This window comes from Prosopis cineraria, unplaced genomic scaffold (assembly GCF_029017545.1).
Source record: "Prosopis cineraria cultivar Desert tree isolate PC_DT_omini unplaced genomic scaffold, ASM2901754v1 PC3, whole genome shotgun sequence".
Classification (NCBI taxonomy): domain Eukaryota; kingdom Viridiplantae; phylum Streptophyta; class Magnoliopsida; order Fabales; family Fabaceae; genus Prosopis; species Prosopis cineraria.
This window is the reverse complement of record NW_026555334.1, coordinates 46,936,423-46,953,787: the sequence shown is the minus strand read 5'-3', so window position 1 is coordinate 46,953,787 and position 17,365 is coordinate 46,936,423. Positions and strand designations below refer to the sequence as shown.

General features: G+C 33.0%; 1 protein-coding gene across 1 annotated transcript; it reads left to right on the top strand.

Annotated features, from left to right (window-relative positions):
- The first annotated feature begins 9,911 nt into the window (after positions 1-9,911).
- LOC129305858 (sodium/hydrogen exchanger 1-like) lies at positions 9,912-16,621 on the top strand. The gene is made up of 15 exons (XM_054946020.1): positions 9,912-9,981; positions 10,763-11,018; positions 11,111-11,229; positions 12,014-12,111; positions 12,268-12,324; positions 12,588-12,634; positions 12,718-12,912; positions 13,532-13,578; positions 14,406-14,472; positions 14,837-14,937; positions 15,221-15,322; positions 15,502-15,640; positions 15,730-15,792; positions 15,893-15,973; positions 16,059-16,621. Exons 1-15 carry the CDS (start codon positions 9,959-9,961, stop codon positions 16,395-16,397), a joined length of 1,734 nt encoding a protein of 577 aa, XP_054801995.1. The 5' UTR covers positions 9,912-9,958; the 3' UTR covers positions 16,398-16,621.
- The last annotated feature ends 744 nt before the right edge of the window (positions 16,622-17,365 follow it).

Genomic DNA, 17,365 nt, shown 5'->3' with positions numbered 1-17,365 from the left:
TCAGTGCACCCAGGGAACATCTAGGCCATTCAGAAATCTGGATCATCCAATTTTTTTAATTTTAATTTTAATTTTAATTTTATAAAAATAAAATTTATAAATTTTTTTATAAATATATTTATTATCAATCTAGATAGTACTAATTCAATATGAGACTGTGAATGATTCAATTTAATATTATAATTTTCTTAAGCTAACTATCTAGATACACTCTGGACAAGATAGATTTAATATTAAATTTTTTATTTTAATAAATATAAAATAAAAATAAATATTTAAAATCTATAACTTACAGATAAAAATTTAATATTAAATTTAAATTATCTAGAGTACATCTAGATAGTCAATTTATGAAAATTATAACATTAAATTAAGCCATTCAAATTAAATCAGTACTATTTAAATTGATGATGAATATATTTATCAAAAAAATTTATAAATTTTTATTTTTATAAATTTAAATTTAAATTTAAATTTAAAAAATTTGGGCCAGATGTTTTCCTTGCTGACCACTGAAACTAAAACTAAATCCCTTATCTCATACTGTGTTCACGTGATATTAGCATTCTCCTCGCTATCCTTCTTTTTTCTCTTTGGTATCAGAAGCAACATGGCTTTCTTTATGAGCGCCATTTACAATTGAATGCCCACTTGTCCCCTTTCTTCTCCAAAACCAAAGCGTTCTGGGTTTCTTTCTTTCCAATGCTACTATTCACTTCTATCACATTCAATCGTGCCTGATTGTCATTTTTCTCCATTTCTCATTATGTCCTCTTCTTCCTCTCGAGTCTTTGAAGGTAATTTTTCTACATCTCTTCATGGTTTCTAGCTTCATAATAATGGAGTTTGTTATAATGGGAACAACGAGAGGTTTGTTTCTTTATATGATATTCTTCATCTTGATACAACTCCCTTTTATGTTTTCATTTTAATTCATTCTTTTCTCTGATTTCTTTATATGGTTCAATTGAGAATATGTTTTTTTTTAATTATTACTTATCTAACTATATTCTTTATATATGTTCTTAGATGACAAAGTTGTCATGAACTACTTCAATGTTATCAAAATATTGTTTGATGTGGATCCTGGTGTGGTGGATTACTTCAAGAAGATGTTGAAGCGAAGGCATCTAATGGTTGGTCGTGCAGACCCGTCTTTGTAACATCCAAAAAAAGTTAATTGTGATTAATTAACCTAATGATTTTAATTAGTGAGTTAATGAAGTATATGGCTAGAGGAGCCTAACTTGGTGTTATTGTTGTGATTTCAACCCTAAAAGTGGGTCTGAATCGAAGGCGGGTTACCCAGACAAGGAAAGAGGGAGAAAAAGTAAGGAAATGCCCTCTGTGCCACATACTGCAGTGTGTGGTCAATACACTGCGGTGCACGACCAAAATTTTTGATAAATCAGTTCGCATTCTGCGTAAAAACCAAAGAGGGAGAGAAGAGAAAATCGAAGAGCTCGACTTCAGTTTTACTAGGGCATGTTGTGAGATCACATTGAGGATAGATTGAAGCTCCCAAACACCCAAAGTAAGTTTATTATCTCCCTCATTTATGATATGGTTTGAGTTAGAAGATTAATTTTTCTGTCCATTAGAATATGGGTCCAACCTCATTGGTTAGAATGAATACAATAGGAGTTCTTTAAAGTATTGAAATACCATATTGATGATTTTAAAAGTGATTGGTTCATGACAGCATTTAATATTCAAAAATCCATATTAGTGATGTAGTTGGGAAAAGTTTATGCCCATTAATGATGATTTAATGACTCGTAAATGATAATATAGGTCAATGGAATCTAATGAACCCATTAGGTATGAATGGGCAACAATTTATGGATTGGTAAAATAAATACATGGAGTTGGTATTGGTGAATTCTCATAGCAGGGATTATGATGATATTTTTTATTTTGATTGTAGTGTGAGTTAAATTTGGCACCATTCAAGCTTGTTGAAACTTTAAAAGTCGATATTGTGAGGGGGTATACCTTTCTCAAAGGTTTAAGGTAACCGATGGAAACCTAATATTTATAGTTGAAGGAAACCTAATATTTATAGTTAAATATTAATTGTGTTGTGAAATGTGGTTAATGATTTAAATTAATGATGCATATTGGCAATGGGTTTGACTTGCGAAATGGTTTTAGAAAGAAAAACCTCTATTATGCCACCCTTTATGATTTGTGAACTTAATTTTGGTTTGTTATTGTGCGTGGAGAATTGTGATGTGAAATGTTGAGCTTGTGGAGTATTTGAGTATATGTGAATTTATGTGACATGAATTGATTGTTTAAAATGCATATTATGTTAAATGTGCATAGTATGATCATTAAAGAGAGTTTGCTTAGGGAGAGTAGATTGATTTAAATTCACGTAGTATTGGCAGTAACCGTTGGAATCAGAAACTTTCCTTGACATCGACTATTGAAATCAAAAGGTAGCCCTTGTCTCATGGTTGATTTAGGACTGTCCCACTTGTTCTACAAGGAACTCGAACTTAACTAGTTTTCACCGGTTTATGAGGATGTTAGATTAAGGGTATAACATACTGTGGTTGTTAGTATTGAAAAAAATCGGGTTACATAAGTGAGTGAGTTAACCCTGGCCCAGTAACTCCTCACAAGTGGAAGGTTGGGTTAGTTTGTGAAGGACGTAGCCTTGTGATAGCCACCATTTTCATGTCGGAGATAACAGGAAGATATAAAGTTAGCATATAATCATACATATAAGTTTGGCTATATAATTGTTAGTTTTGTGATTCAGCATGTGATTGGGGTGTATAGTTGTTATTGTTGCGACCCCATGTTGTGTTTTGTAATTTAAATGATATTGTGTGTTCTGGGCACAATCACATAGTTATTAATTTTGTAAACCGTAGCCAAATATCTCATACGTGTTATTTAGTGGTGTTTGCTTATTTGCATCTATTTATTTACAATTGATATGCAACTATATGGGTTAGGTGAAACTTAGTTATTGAGTAGTTGTACTCACCTTTTAATTTTCAATATTTTAAGACCTAGCTCATCAGATTCAAATAAAGAAAAATATACAGAGGCTTAGAATTGTGGAGTAATCCTTTCTGTATGCCTCTTTATTGTTTTTATGTGTATATGTTAATGCAATTGTCAACTATGATCACATGTTGTTATTTTTCTACTACTTGTATTACTATAATACACAATTTGTGTATTTGTGCCTAGGTTAGTGAGTTTTGGTTGTAAACTTGTGGTTAGGGTAAAAATACTTGTGCAAGTAGGAACTTATGTATTTTGAAAGATTCAAAATGAAAATGATGATTTTGTGCAATAACTTCCTCCCCCTTGTGTTTTGTGAAAATCAAAGTTGAGCAGTGATTTTAAGATATATGTGTTTTTGATTGTATGTGGTGTATTGCATGGATTCACTAGAGTCCATTGAGTATGGTCGAATGGTTGATGTAGGCTATTGGCATGTGAGGTTGAGTTGCGACACCCTACTTGTGAAATTTTATGAAAATGTTGTAAATATGAGTTTTGGTGTCCAACTTTTTATAAAAAAAAAAATTTAAGTATGAAATTGGTGCTATTAGTTAGAGCTAGAAGAAAGCTTTGTGTAGACACCGGAACTACTTCAATTAGACGTCGGACATAGATTTGAGATGTGTCGAAAATTCGCTTCCTGTGCTATCAAATGATAGTACTGATGTTGTCAAATTCGTGTAATACACCGTAGCACATGGCGCCTCACGTCGCAGTGCATGGCACAGAGAAGGTGAATCACGACGCACATGTCATTTTTACACAAAAATCTATTTTTGAGTTATAAAACTCATGGTTTTAGGTTCCTTTTGTTTTCCAAGCTTCCACATAGTTTTTTAAACTCTAATTTGAACTTGATAAATATTGTTTGAGATTTGTAATGTTGAATTTGGAATACCTTGGTTTAAGGAGTTGGGAAAATTTTCTTGTATGAAATTTTATAACTTGGGTAATCATTTAAAAGTTAACCCCTTATTTATCTTGATTGCAGAGTAAATTATGCTTAAGTAAAGGAGATCTTACAATCTTCATGCCAGTGGAGTTATATTGCATGAAGTTTATGAATCGTCATCTTTCATATTTTTTTCCATCTTCAAGTCCTTTGTTTAATTTTGGAGAGATGTTTCCTTCAGTTGCCTACTGTAGTTGGACCCATTTTGAACTTTTTGGTGTTGACGATTCTGACTATCTGCCATTTAAATGTTAATGCAATTTATATTGTGCTTTTCCTTTTAGATAATCATTTGGAATACATACATTTCTATTCCCTCTTACAAACAACGCTAGTGAACTTTTTTCAAGTAGCATCAGATAAGTTAAAAATAAGAAGAAAGTAGGGAAGAAGAAAGGTCTGAGCAATTTTGAACACAACAAAGGTTGATACATATTTAGCTTTACAAAGTCTTTTTTAATAATTTGTTTTAGACACTCCTTGTGTATAGGCATGGCTAACTTAAATGGGCACAAGCTTCCATTACTTTTACACATTTGCTGTTTAATATTGCTTCAGGTGATAAACAACCTTGCTATCATAATTCTCAAATGCCTCCGGCAATCGATGAAGTTTAGAATGTTATGTTAAAGATTTATGGGTTAAAGCCTTGGAAACATGTTTTCTACTGGACTTTCTTTGTCTAAAAGAGATTCTTTCAAAACTTTCCTTGCAATTAGAATGCAAGTAATAAGTCATGTTAACTAGCAGGTAGCTGTGTTTTAGTTTATCTATGTCGATATTAATGTCAATGGTTCTTTGCAGTTAAAAAGAGGATTATCTATGTGAGTAATGACTTTGCTTCATTTCTTCTGTAGAAGGTTATATCAATATACTACACAGGGTTGAAGAAAATAATCGATCAACAAAGGAGACGATACTCTCATTAGATTAATAACTTGAGGATTGAAATCAATGATTTCCCTGGAGGCCCGGATGGGTTTAAGTTGGTTTGCAGATTCTGTTACAACAATGACAGAATCCCAATCATTGTATCCAATGTGGCTTTACTACATTATAGGGGATTTATTGTGGATGTATTGCTTCAAGTACACCCTTTATGTTGTTGGATCCTGGAGGCATTGAATGCATTGCATGCAAGAAGAAGAATATTATTTTGATTTGTTTTTCTTTCACTCTTAAGCACACTAGTGGTTTTTTTCATTGCTTCACTTTCTAGGCTTTGTATTATGGCATGATTTAATCCAGGGGCGGAACCAACATTACCATTGTTTGGGGGGGAGTTTTGAAAAATTAATTTATATTAATTTACATTTTAAATATTTCTTTTAAATAACTTTTACAAATAATTTTATAACTTAAAAAATCATTAGATTAAAATTGTGTGTAATTACATATAATATTTTAAAAAATATTCAAAATGTAAAGTGACATCACGTATATTTATGTTTTTTAAAAGATTATAATGTTTAGATATTCAAAAAAATTTTAATTTTAATTAAGATTTTATGCAAATTAAACAAAAAATATGTCTCCATACAAATGTAGAAATTCTCAACTTCCAAACAATTTAATTGAAAAATAAAATGTGTAGAATATTAATATAAGATTTAATAAACAACAAGACTTTTTATAAACTAGGAAATTATGTATTTTATTTTTGTTTAAACATATAAAAATGGAAAAGATAAAGAGACAGAGAAATGGAATTTTAATATCCACTATATTTGAAAAATCTCTTAATCCAATGAGCCTCAAATCTTTTACCAGCACGGCTGAGGATATTGTCTCTAAATATGAGTCTTGTGTCATTGATGACTAACTAAATATAATGCTAAAAAATGTGATATATGTGTTTTGGTTGATTTCTTTAGAATACATCTTGCATCGTGCCTTTCAAATATTTTGACAAACTTGAGCGAAAAATCCCTACTAAAAAATTGCTCGGTAAAGCTTTTAAGGCACACATATATATAGGGTGTTATGTACATACGTTTATACATACGTCAATTTGAAGGGTCTATATATTAAAGCCTATGGTTCCTTCTTCCCCCTATAATGCATTCATTTGTATTTATTTATTGTATCCTAACAGCATTTCATCACTGCTTAAACGGGTAGAAATATAATAAAATCTAGATAGGAATAGTTGATCTATTATAAAATGTATTACTTGATCCACCTTTAACCAAATAGCAGCTTTGCATTCAGCACAGATTTCTAAATATTAGAAGCTTCGAAAAAACACAGGGGAAAGCCAAACATTCTTCGTCTGTTAAAGATGATAATTTGTGATACTAAGATTGGGGGGGGGGGGACTGTGTTTCAGGTTTGTGCCATGAAAAAACAAATTAAAATACTCAAGGAGATAAGTCATATAACAATTCCATACACTATGTAGCATGTTTCTTACTTTAATTTGTTATCGTTGAATTGCAAATTCATTGAAATGTGTGTACAAGTAAACCGTTTGAATATAATGTGGAAGAAGATTTTAGATAAATTAAATAGGGAGAACGATAGTTAAGTCTTAAAGGAATAGATTAATGATAGTCAGATCTTCGGTAAAAGTTTTTACAAAATGAATTATATATATTAATTCTATTTCTTTCCTATTTGCCATTAATAAATATTAGATGCAATAAAGGATTAACATTCTATTAATTTAATTCCCGTTTCTATTAAATATACAATGTTAAAAATGAAACAAAATAAGTTAGAAATTGGTTATGAGATTTTTTTTGGTCAAAGGAATTGGTTATAAGATAACTGTTGCATTAAACACGTTTTAACAGTGTTTTCATTTCATATTGGCATTATCATTTATATTCATTTTATCATTTCTAATAAACAAATCTAATGTAACTTTTAAATATTCAAGTTCGTTAAAAATGTATTATTTTTATGATATAAACACGTGTTTACAAAACTTCTTTGAATTAAGTGCATAATGTTATGTTCAAAACATTTTGTATGAACCTTGAAATGTTAAAAAAAAAAAAACCGTTATCATTCAACAAGTTACAATTTCCAAATTCTTTAATGTTATGTCTGGATATAGAGATTTAAATTTAAGTTAAATTCATTGTTTGAATAATTAAAAATGTATGGATATTTAAATTTAAGGTCTACATCAATCTTTTTGTATTTTGAAATCTATTTTAAACATCTATTATTTCAAATCCTATGTCAATCTTTTTGTAATTTGACTGTCACATCAGCGGAGTTGAACAAGACCAGATTGCTAGCAGCAACCAAGACTGGACCTCCGACGCTGTTTGAGTTACTTTTAAATTCAAATATAAAATTTAAAATTTAAAATTTTACTTAATATCCAAACAAAAAATTTTAATATTATAATTATAATTTGAAATTTTTTACATAATTTAAATAAAAAATTTAGAATGTATAAATTTTAAATGTGAGATTTTAAATATGATATTTTAAATTCAAATTCACCCATTCAAACGCAATCTAAGTTCAAAATTAAATCAGGGATTCAGTTACAATTGTTTTTGGCCTATGTTGTTCATTACATATCTTATTTAAAGTATGGTTAATGCTAAGTTTGATTAGTACGACAGTTAAACATTCTAACATAATATAAATTCATTTATTCTATTACGTTTCCTTTTGTTATTTCCTTTTGTCAATACTGACGTACAATTGCTTAGCCCATCCCCGTGCAACGCGCGGGGATCACGCTAGTTAATAACGGACGTGATGACTGTACTTGTTGTCTTTCATGGCCATTTCTCTGTCCCCTTTCCCGAATCCTGTAAATCCTAGTATCTACAAGTCCTTCTCCTTCATCCCCAAGCCAGTAATCTCTAACCGCAACTCCAACCTGACCTCCAAGAGGCACTTGCTACACAATTTCTTTGCTCTGCATCATCCTAATTCCTCAACTTCCACTTGAGCAATCTTCAGCTGAAGCTCTTCCCTCCAAATCTCTCTTTTCTAGCACTGAGGATACGAAATCCTAGTTTCAATTTATGGCAATGGGTTTGTCATTCGCGTCCCACCTGAGTTCCAGGACATCAACAAACCCGAGATAAATTCACCGACCAACTGATGATGAAAGTTTGCTGTTATGTTGCCTTTTCTCATTCTGATATTGATGTTGCAACATTTTCTTAATATTGAGATTTTTCTTTCCCTGGGGTGGCAAGGTTTATGCCTTGTGATTTTTTTTTTTTTTTGGGGCTGAATTGCCCTTCGATCATTTGTAGGATTATAATGCGGGACTTTCTCTTTTATGGAGACAAGGCAAAGCCAAAGACTTTTGCTGCATGATCTGCATCACCCGATGGGTGTTCTTATTATTGAACTCCCTACTTATTTTCTTGTTACGCTCTTGCTTAGAGAACATGTGAGATCTAGAGAACATATGCTTCTTCACCATATCATTGATTTCGTAGTGAATCTTTTAGGACAATAAAATTGAGGGCATTATAGAACTTTAAATTTTGACATTAATTTTGGCAAGAGAAGCTGAACCTCGGACATTATAAACATATGCTTTGCATGCATATTTGATTCCTCTGTATCCAAGAGGGAAAAAATTTGAAGTTACTCTGTCCAAGGTTCAAATAAATTTCCATAGTAGTCGTTAACTACATCTTCCACTTCAGGCTGATTCTTTGGTTGAAACAGATACGAGGTTCTCAGCGTTGTTACTCGCCCAACCAATCAACTAAAAATCACCTTCTTAGAGGTAATTAGACAGTCAATGCAGCTTTATTAACGTTATCACTGGTTACTGTAATTGATGTTTGATCCAGTTCCCTTCCTGGTTTTTCATGTAAACGCTTTGGGAGCTCACACATCCTTCATTGAATAGAGCAGGCACAGGACATAACTGATTTAGGCTCTTTGAAGAATGCGGCAAGAATATTTGTTCCAGGTTTAATTTTTAATTTAAATTCTGGTTGCTTGCTTTCCTTTGTTCTGCAAGAAGATCGTTTTGCCTTTGCCTTGTCTTTAGGGTTTACGTTGTCCCTTTTCCAGCACTGCATCAGCCAAACAATCAGCCACCATACCCCTTCATGATCGTCATGCTTTAAACAAATATGCCCGTCTCTTTCCAACAGAACTCTGATCAAGTGGATAAACTGGAAAGTGCGCATCCTGATTAAACTAGCAACAACCTGGGAGCCAGCTCAACCCAAAGCTTCTTATAGCCATTTCCACACCAGTGAGTAACCCCGACAATTCAGCCTCCAAAATTCTCAGCCCATGTAAGTCTTATACACACATAACAACGTCCTATCCAACACCCGCTGGCACTTATGACATTACCTACCAACATTGCATGATGATTATACTCCCTCGCCCCTTAAAAAGTTCAAAAGAAGAAATCGCCAGCATCAATATTCTCCTCGTCAAAAACATTTTTTATCCCTTGCTTATGGTATCTAAGGCTGCCCATGGCAGGATGGGAAACACTTTTCTCTGCTCTAACAATAAAAATCAAGGATGAGGATGGTTTCAGGTAAATTTGATTTCAAAGGGATTAGAATAGAACTATCTAACAACTGAGGGAATTCTGAAATGTCAAGGATTAGTAGAAAAGCACTTGCAGGTGGGGATAGTGATGAATCTTGAATGAAATTAGTTTAATGTGTAGATACTCTCTCTCCCCCCTAGGATTAAAGGAGATATTGTACACATTGACAGCTACAAATAGACTTAAGGCATGACACCAAATATTAATTCCTTCTCGGTGTTTTCAACTGTTGAAAGAAATATTCTCTCTAAATGGTTTACTGGACACGTGGAACTGTCTCCGTGGCTGAATTAATCTTTCAAGAAGTTCTTGTGTTATCTGCAAGCAACCACAGTCTAAAGCAACTATTTGCATGTAACGCATGCATTCAACTTTCAGTGAAATAATATTCCAATGCAATATTGGCCTTTCTAATTTCAGGACGTACTATTTCTATGAATTTGGAAGAGACGTAAGAGCACGTAGCATTAATGGCAAGTGTTAGCTGGAAGAGGTTTGTACCACGTTCATTTTACCTATATGACTGACACATCTATATCTAACCCCCTTGCTCAATACACGGCAAAACGAAACACATTCATATTCTTTTCCAAATTTAATTAACGCTATATTTCTAGGCAATTGTTGACGGAGCAACGGTGTTACAGTCAAGTGGGATGATGAAAAATAGTTAGCCTTTTAAATAAAGATTGAGTTTTAAAAACAAGATAAAAAATAAAAAATCAAATTTAAAGACTCAGGCCATTTTCCTAACTCTACCTACCATTCATTTAAATTAATTTTTAATATTATATTCATTAATATAAAAATATGAAAAAATTTAAAATTTTAATAAATCGGTTTTTTATCAATTTGATCAATACAAATTTAATCTAACAGTCTAATTTAAGATTAAAAAATTTTATAATTTGACAGACAGACTCTGAATAATTCAAATATAATTTAAATGATTTAATTTAATATTAAAAATATATAAATTTTATAAATTAGTTATTTAAATGTATTTTAAATGATCCACGTTTAATATTAATTTTTCTATATTTATAATTTAATAAATATAATATTAAAAATATTTAAAAATTAATTAAATGAATAAATGGGATCAATTTGGGTTGAAATGGCACATGATATAATCCCTTGGTTACGTAACCAACAGCCTTCTTCCGCGTCTCCCAACATTCCAATCCAACTAACATTCTTTCTCACTCTTCCTCATCAGTCATCACATCCCATGCTTGAAATGTTAAGCAACAAATTGAAATTGTGCCTCGCAGAGCTGGAATCACTGCTTTTCAGCACCGGGAATCCTTCCCTGCGAATGATACCTCTTGCTGTAACACTCTCCTCGAAATGGCTTTCCTTGAAGCCACGCCTCCCTCCTCACCACTTCCACTTTCTACTTCATATCTCGACACCAGCACCGTTATCGCCCTCTGTGTTTTCTTCGCTCTTCTCTGCGCTTGCATCGTTATCGGCCACCTTCTCGAAGAGAAACGGTGGGCCAATGAATCCATCACTGCACTCCTTCTGGTACTGCTTTCTCGGCCTATTCGATTGCTCTCTAAATGTTCTGAATGTACCGCTATTTCATTTTTTTTTTTTTAACATTTGTTTTGGTACAGGGGTTGTGTTCTGGAGTGGTGGTCTTGCTGGTGACCAAGTTCAGTAATACTGAATTTTTCAAATTCAGCGAAGACTTGTTCTTTCTGTACTTGCTCCCTCCAATCATTTTTAATGCTGGGTATAGTTTCTCTCTTATACAAACTTTGTTTGGTAATTGGTACCACAGGATCCCATGGAAGAATAATAACCCTAACCCAAGGAGGTTCGAAAATTTCGCCTAATTTTGGGAAAAATATTTGTTGGTCTTTGTATTTAAATTTTCCCATAATTCCAGGATTTTATAGACGGATCATTCTCGGAAGTTGACCGGGCTGATTTTAGATCTCAGGTGTGACAAAGGAGGAGTCATTACATTGTAGATCACATAATGTAGCATTGAAATTTAAAACCATTTCTTATAAGCAAGTGTATATGAACATGACACAACAGGACAAGCACTGCATGTTTTAAGTCCAATTTAAAATGTTCTGTCGCCTGATAACAGTGTCAAGTGCCAGCTTGTTAATCTAGAAGCTTGGTAATGTAGGTCAGATTTGTGAGTTAAGAAGTACTCTTTTTGGTTCTATTTATAAGTCACTTTTAATAAAGTTTATTGGAACTAAGAAAAATTTTAAACCTTATTAATTCTGTCTTAAAATTTGATAAATTTTCACCTCTATCTTCTAATAAGAACAAAATGAGTTAATTTTAGTAATTGTTTCTATCATTTAATAAAGGCAAAAAAGTAAATATGAATATAAAAAATAGTAAAATGCCCTATAAATATAACATAAATTAATCTTTTTTCTGTATCCTATAAATAGGAGGACCAGGGGAGTATTAAAGTCTTTAGTGGTTTCTTTCTAGTATGGTTTTGGTGGTGCTTTTCTTCTTGATTTAATTCACCTCTAACTATATGATAGTTTCCAAGTGAAGAAGAAGCAGTTCTTCAAGAATTTTTCAACTATTCTACTGTTTGGAGTCTGTGGAACTGTTATTTCATTCTGCTTCATATCATTTGGTGAGATCCTTGTTCTCCTAAGATTTAGTTACTTTGGGTCTCAAAGTGTAGAATCTTATTCAGAGACTTACATGTTGCTATCAATTTTTCAATCTATGCATGTAGTGTATGTTTCATAAAGTAATAAAAATTGTGTTTTTTCTGCAACTTTTCCAGGTGCCTTTTTTCTGCTCAGGAGGATAGGTCTAAGCTTGAATCTGCAAGATTACCTAGGTAAGCAAGATTATTGTTTAACCCAAGCATTTATTTTCTTGAGAATCATAATTAAGTACCTTCCGACAAACTTTTGATATTTAGGGACCAAATATCGACAAAATGGCTGTTCAGTTTAGAAGTTTAATGGGACAACTATGTTCTGTAATCGGTCCCTTAAGTGCACAAAACTTGATTTCCATGTTTATAACTCTCCCTCTTTTTTTAAAGCGGTCATCATTTATCCTTCTATTCTAATTGTTCATGAACCCATACATGTGAAGCCATCGGGGCCATATTCTCAGCAACTGATTCAGTTTGTACATTGCAGGTATATCCTTTTATCAAATTTTGTTTTTGGAAAAAAAAAATGATACGTGAATTTCATGCTTTCTTCTTCTTTCTTCGGTTAAGGTTCTCAGTCAAGATGAAACACCCTTCCTATACAGCGTTGTATTTGGGGAGGGAGTTGTAAATGATGCAACCTCTATTGTACTTTATAATTCAGTCCAGTCCCTTGACTTCAGCAGCATTAGTGCTACTACAGCCCTGACATTGTTGGGGACATTTCTCTACCTCTTCCTCACTAGCACTGCCCTCGGTATATCTGTAAGTATTACTGAACGTGTTGTTTGCTAAGGTTCTAAGTACTTAAAAACCAATCTTATTTAGAAAAAACTCAAGCATTTTGGTTATGTCATAACATGTGCGTGAATAATATGTATATATAAATATTTATGAAATTTCTTCCATAAATTTCTAGTGACTAGGTTTCGAAGTACTAGTTGGGAAATTAATTAGGATGTCTGCTAAATATGTGCCAGACTGCCACCTAAGTGAATGTGCATGTGCTGCTTAACAAATTTATTGGGAGTCATAGTGAGAAATTGTGTGTACTGAATGTAAAGCTGCATCATAATTTCTCCTTCAGAAGTTACTTGTCTTCTACATGAGGTTATTCATCTCATTAGGTGTTATTTAATATATAATCTGAACTCTTCGGTCTAACCAGCGCACCAAGTATGCTTTCTGAAAGCCCTGTAGGCTGTGTCTGTGTATCAATGGATTTTTAGAATTGTAAACTAGTTCGCTAATGCCTGCTTGGGTCTCTTATGATCACTGTTCCCCAACCAGTCACAGAGTCCCTGCAAACTAAACATTAAATTGTTGGTCTTTGGAAAACGGAGTTTCATTTCTCTTCTGACTTGCAATATCATGCTTTTCTCAGGTTGGCCTTTTGAGTGCTTTTACTATTAAAACACTTTATTTTGGAAGGTATGAATATTTATGTTGCTCTTATATAAATCTGTATGTATGTGTGACCTTACACAAGTGCATTTAACTGTTTAGCAATTAAGGACATTTTTAAGTTTAAAGAATAAATGATTTTCAAATCATCTTTAAAAGTGATTAATTGTTTATAGATTTTATCAAAAGAAGTTAATTTTTTGTTTGGTTACAATATAAATAGTGCATTTCATTTGAAAATACTTTTTAAACTAATCATAGGCTATTTAAAATAGTTTCTCAAAATAATTAGAAATATGATTTTTTATATTTTAATAATGTTTAAAAATTTGATCTACTTATTTTTGGAAAAGAAAAATTGATTCATTTTTCAAAAAAGTTTAAACAAACGGCTCCTAAATTGTATATTCCTAAAATGCTTCCTAGCGTCCTTTGCAACTGAAGTTAAAAAAAAAAAAAAAAATTTGCCCTCCTAAATCTGGTAGGACTATATAATACTTCTTTTATTATAAACTTTTCTATTGTTGTTAGATTTGGAGTGAATTTGGAAGTTCAAGGAAAATGATTAACCATAGAATGGGACAATTAGGGGTAAAAGGTGAAAAAACGCACGGATTTCATCAGTTGTGTCCTCTCTGTTTCACTGTATAACTGTAATGTAAACAGCACTAGCTTTTAGCAATGGAATCTGATCTCCGCTCTCATCCGGCTTTGAAAGAATACGAAATCTTTTTAAGCAATTTACTTTCAATATCAAAACACAACAGGAAACACTCACAAGTAAGAGTAACCTACTTTTATGAAATCATGTTAAGCTTTTTTGTGCTATTTGACACATTTCCTTTTATTAACAGGCATTCTACAGATCGTGAAGTTGCGCTCATGATGCTTATGGCTTATTTATCATACATGATTGCTGAGGTACCTCAACCATATCCTCTATAAAAACGCAGTTGTAAAATTTTGTCGTCTTTGAAAAGAAAATGGGTGTTTTATGTGTTTAGGTTACATGAAAAAGCTTCATACACACTCTAATTATATCTTAGCCTCATCATGATATTTGGCTGAACGCAATTGAATTTATGCATGTAAGACAAAAATAACAGTAGAGAATCAAAATTAGAGAATTTACTGGCAAAAGTGCAAGAGGATATAGAGATAGCTTTTCCCTACTGAATGGCAGTAGCATAGAGCAAGGCAGTGAAATTATTTGCTTTGAAATTTTTTTTTTTTGGTTAATATTTGCTTTATAATTCTAAGCTATAAAAAGTTCTGGCTTTTGCAGCTTTTGAGTCTGAGTGGGATTTTGACAATTTTCTTTTGTGGCATTGTCATGTCCCACTACACATGGCACAACGTTACAGAAAGCTCAAGGATTACTACCAAGTAAGGAAATGATCTTTAACTCCCCTTTAGTTAAGGCATACTAATGTTAATCGTTAACCAGTTATGAAGGAAAGGATAAGATTGGAAGTTCGGTTGCAAAGTTTAATGAAATCATATCATTCTATTACAGCTGTTCTTCTCTTGTTTTCTTTTTCTTTACTATGTCAAACTTTATTTTTTGACTACTTTCATGATTGCACTTATATTTGTCCATGTTGGCATGGATGCTTTGGATAGCTTTAGTTAGTGAATGCGCCTGATTGAACTACTTTCATGATTGCAGGCATGCTTTTGCAACTATCTCATTCATCGCAGAAACTTTTATATTTGTATATGTTGGCATGGATGCTTTGGATCTTGAAAAATGGAAAACCAGCAACGCAAGGTAACTGAGAACTTCCTATTTCATATATATTGACTAAAGCAAAAACCAGCCAGTAACTTTAATGGAAAACCCGTAACGCAAGGTAACAGATTTTCTACTTCACTCTCTAACTTTAACGGAGGAGCCAGTGGTGCGCTAAAAGTTTTCTAAATTGTTGCCTTACTATATTTTGGGAGCAGCGTAGGGACTTCAATTGCTGTCAGCGCAACTTTCATGGCGTTAGTGCTGATTGGTAGGGCAGCTTTTGTGTTTCCTATTGTAAACATTAAAAACTGCATCAAGACACAAGAGAGTTCCAAAATAAATTTTCGATCGCAGGTCATTTAGTACTTCAAATTCACTAGTTCTCCGTGTTGTTAGCTCAGTTGACCTCATTTGATTTCTGATGAAATGTTAAAAAATGTCAGTTTATAATATGGTGGGCAGGCCTATTGAGAGGCGCGGTGACTATCGCCTTGTGTTATTACCAGGTTAGTAGATGTCATGTCAAGTTCATTCTTTTTAAAGACTATATGCCTTTTAAGTTCAACCCTCAAGACAGACATTTACCTGGGCTACTTCGAATTGCAGTTTGAGAAAGAGAGAGGGTCCACTCAAGCATGTGCAGTGGTTATCACCTCTACCATAGTCGTTGTGTTATTCAGTACCGCGGTGGGTTTCGTTTTGTGTAAATATGAACCGCATCACGGCACGATCAAATATGGTATTAACATGAAACCTCCCATTGCAAATGAAGGTGTTTGGTTCCATAACAAAGTCCTTGATTCAGGCGGTGCAGCTGAGGGATTCAAAACAAGCGATTTCTGAATCCACTGAAAATGCGGAGGATTTGAGATTCTTGTTCCTTGAAAATGCTGGTCCTAGTAACCAGGGCGACAATCAGTCAGATCGGAGGAGAAGCAGCCTAAGTTTACTGATAAGTCATCCGACGTCGACGGTTCACTACTTTTGGAGGAAATTTGACGATAAATATATGAGACCAATATTTGGTGGGAGGGGTTTTGTTCCATTCGCTCCTGTTTCGCCTTCTGACTCTAATGGAGCCGCGGATGCTCCTCCAGATCCAGACAATTAATGCAGCTACTCGTTCGTATGGATGTCACCAATATCCACTCCCAGTCCCACACCCCCATTTTTTAATATAGAAATAAAATTTGTATTTAGTTGTCTAAAATAATTGTTTATTTTGTATACTATTCGATCATTTGTGCCTATCACTTGTAAGACATACATGTACATGTGAAAGCTGTTTTGTGACAATTAAGTTGCATGTAATGTATCTTTGTTTAAAAAATTAAATTAATGTCTTCTTAAATAATTCAATTTAAATAATCATAGGGATTATAATTATTTTTAAATATAAAACTTATTGTTAAGTTATGCAGAACATTTTATGAAAGCTCTTATAAAGTCTTTTAAAATAGTTTTTAATATTATTTTTGAAAATAAATTGTAAATGTTATATGATCTATTTTAAACTTTATTTTTTAAAATAATTAGGGTCCTTCATTCATTCATGGAAACTCATCCAAACCAAGTGCGGACAAAGTTCAACAAGGGAAAGTAACGAGTCAAGGGTAGAGACTTCAAGAAGGAAATGAGAAACAAAAAACGAGATAACCAACAAATTAACCAATTCCTTCTCTATCTCTTTGAAGAATGGGTTGCTAGAAAGAGGTCTCCAAGCAGGTCGAGTCATTAAGTAGGTTAGATGAAAGAGGGAGTGAGACACTAGGAAGCCACTCATTTGAGTCCACACCCTTCAAAGAAAAGGCTGCCAACCAATCAATAGTAAATTTGCCTTCACATTTGACAAACAAAAAAGGAAATAAAAGTATTTGACTCAAGGCTCTTAAACAAATCTCCAAGCATTCCATGGTAAGACTAGGTAGTAGGAAAGATCTATCTATGACAGAGCTCTAAACAAGTCTAGGCAATCAGTTTTTGCTATTACTTTTTGGTTGCTGAAATCCAAAGCTATATTGACAGCTTTCTGGCATGCAAGAAGCTTTGACATGAAGCTAGATTTTACATTCACTCGCT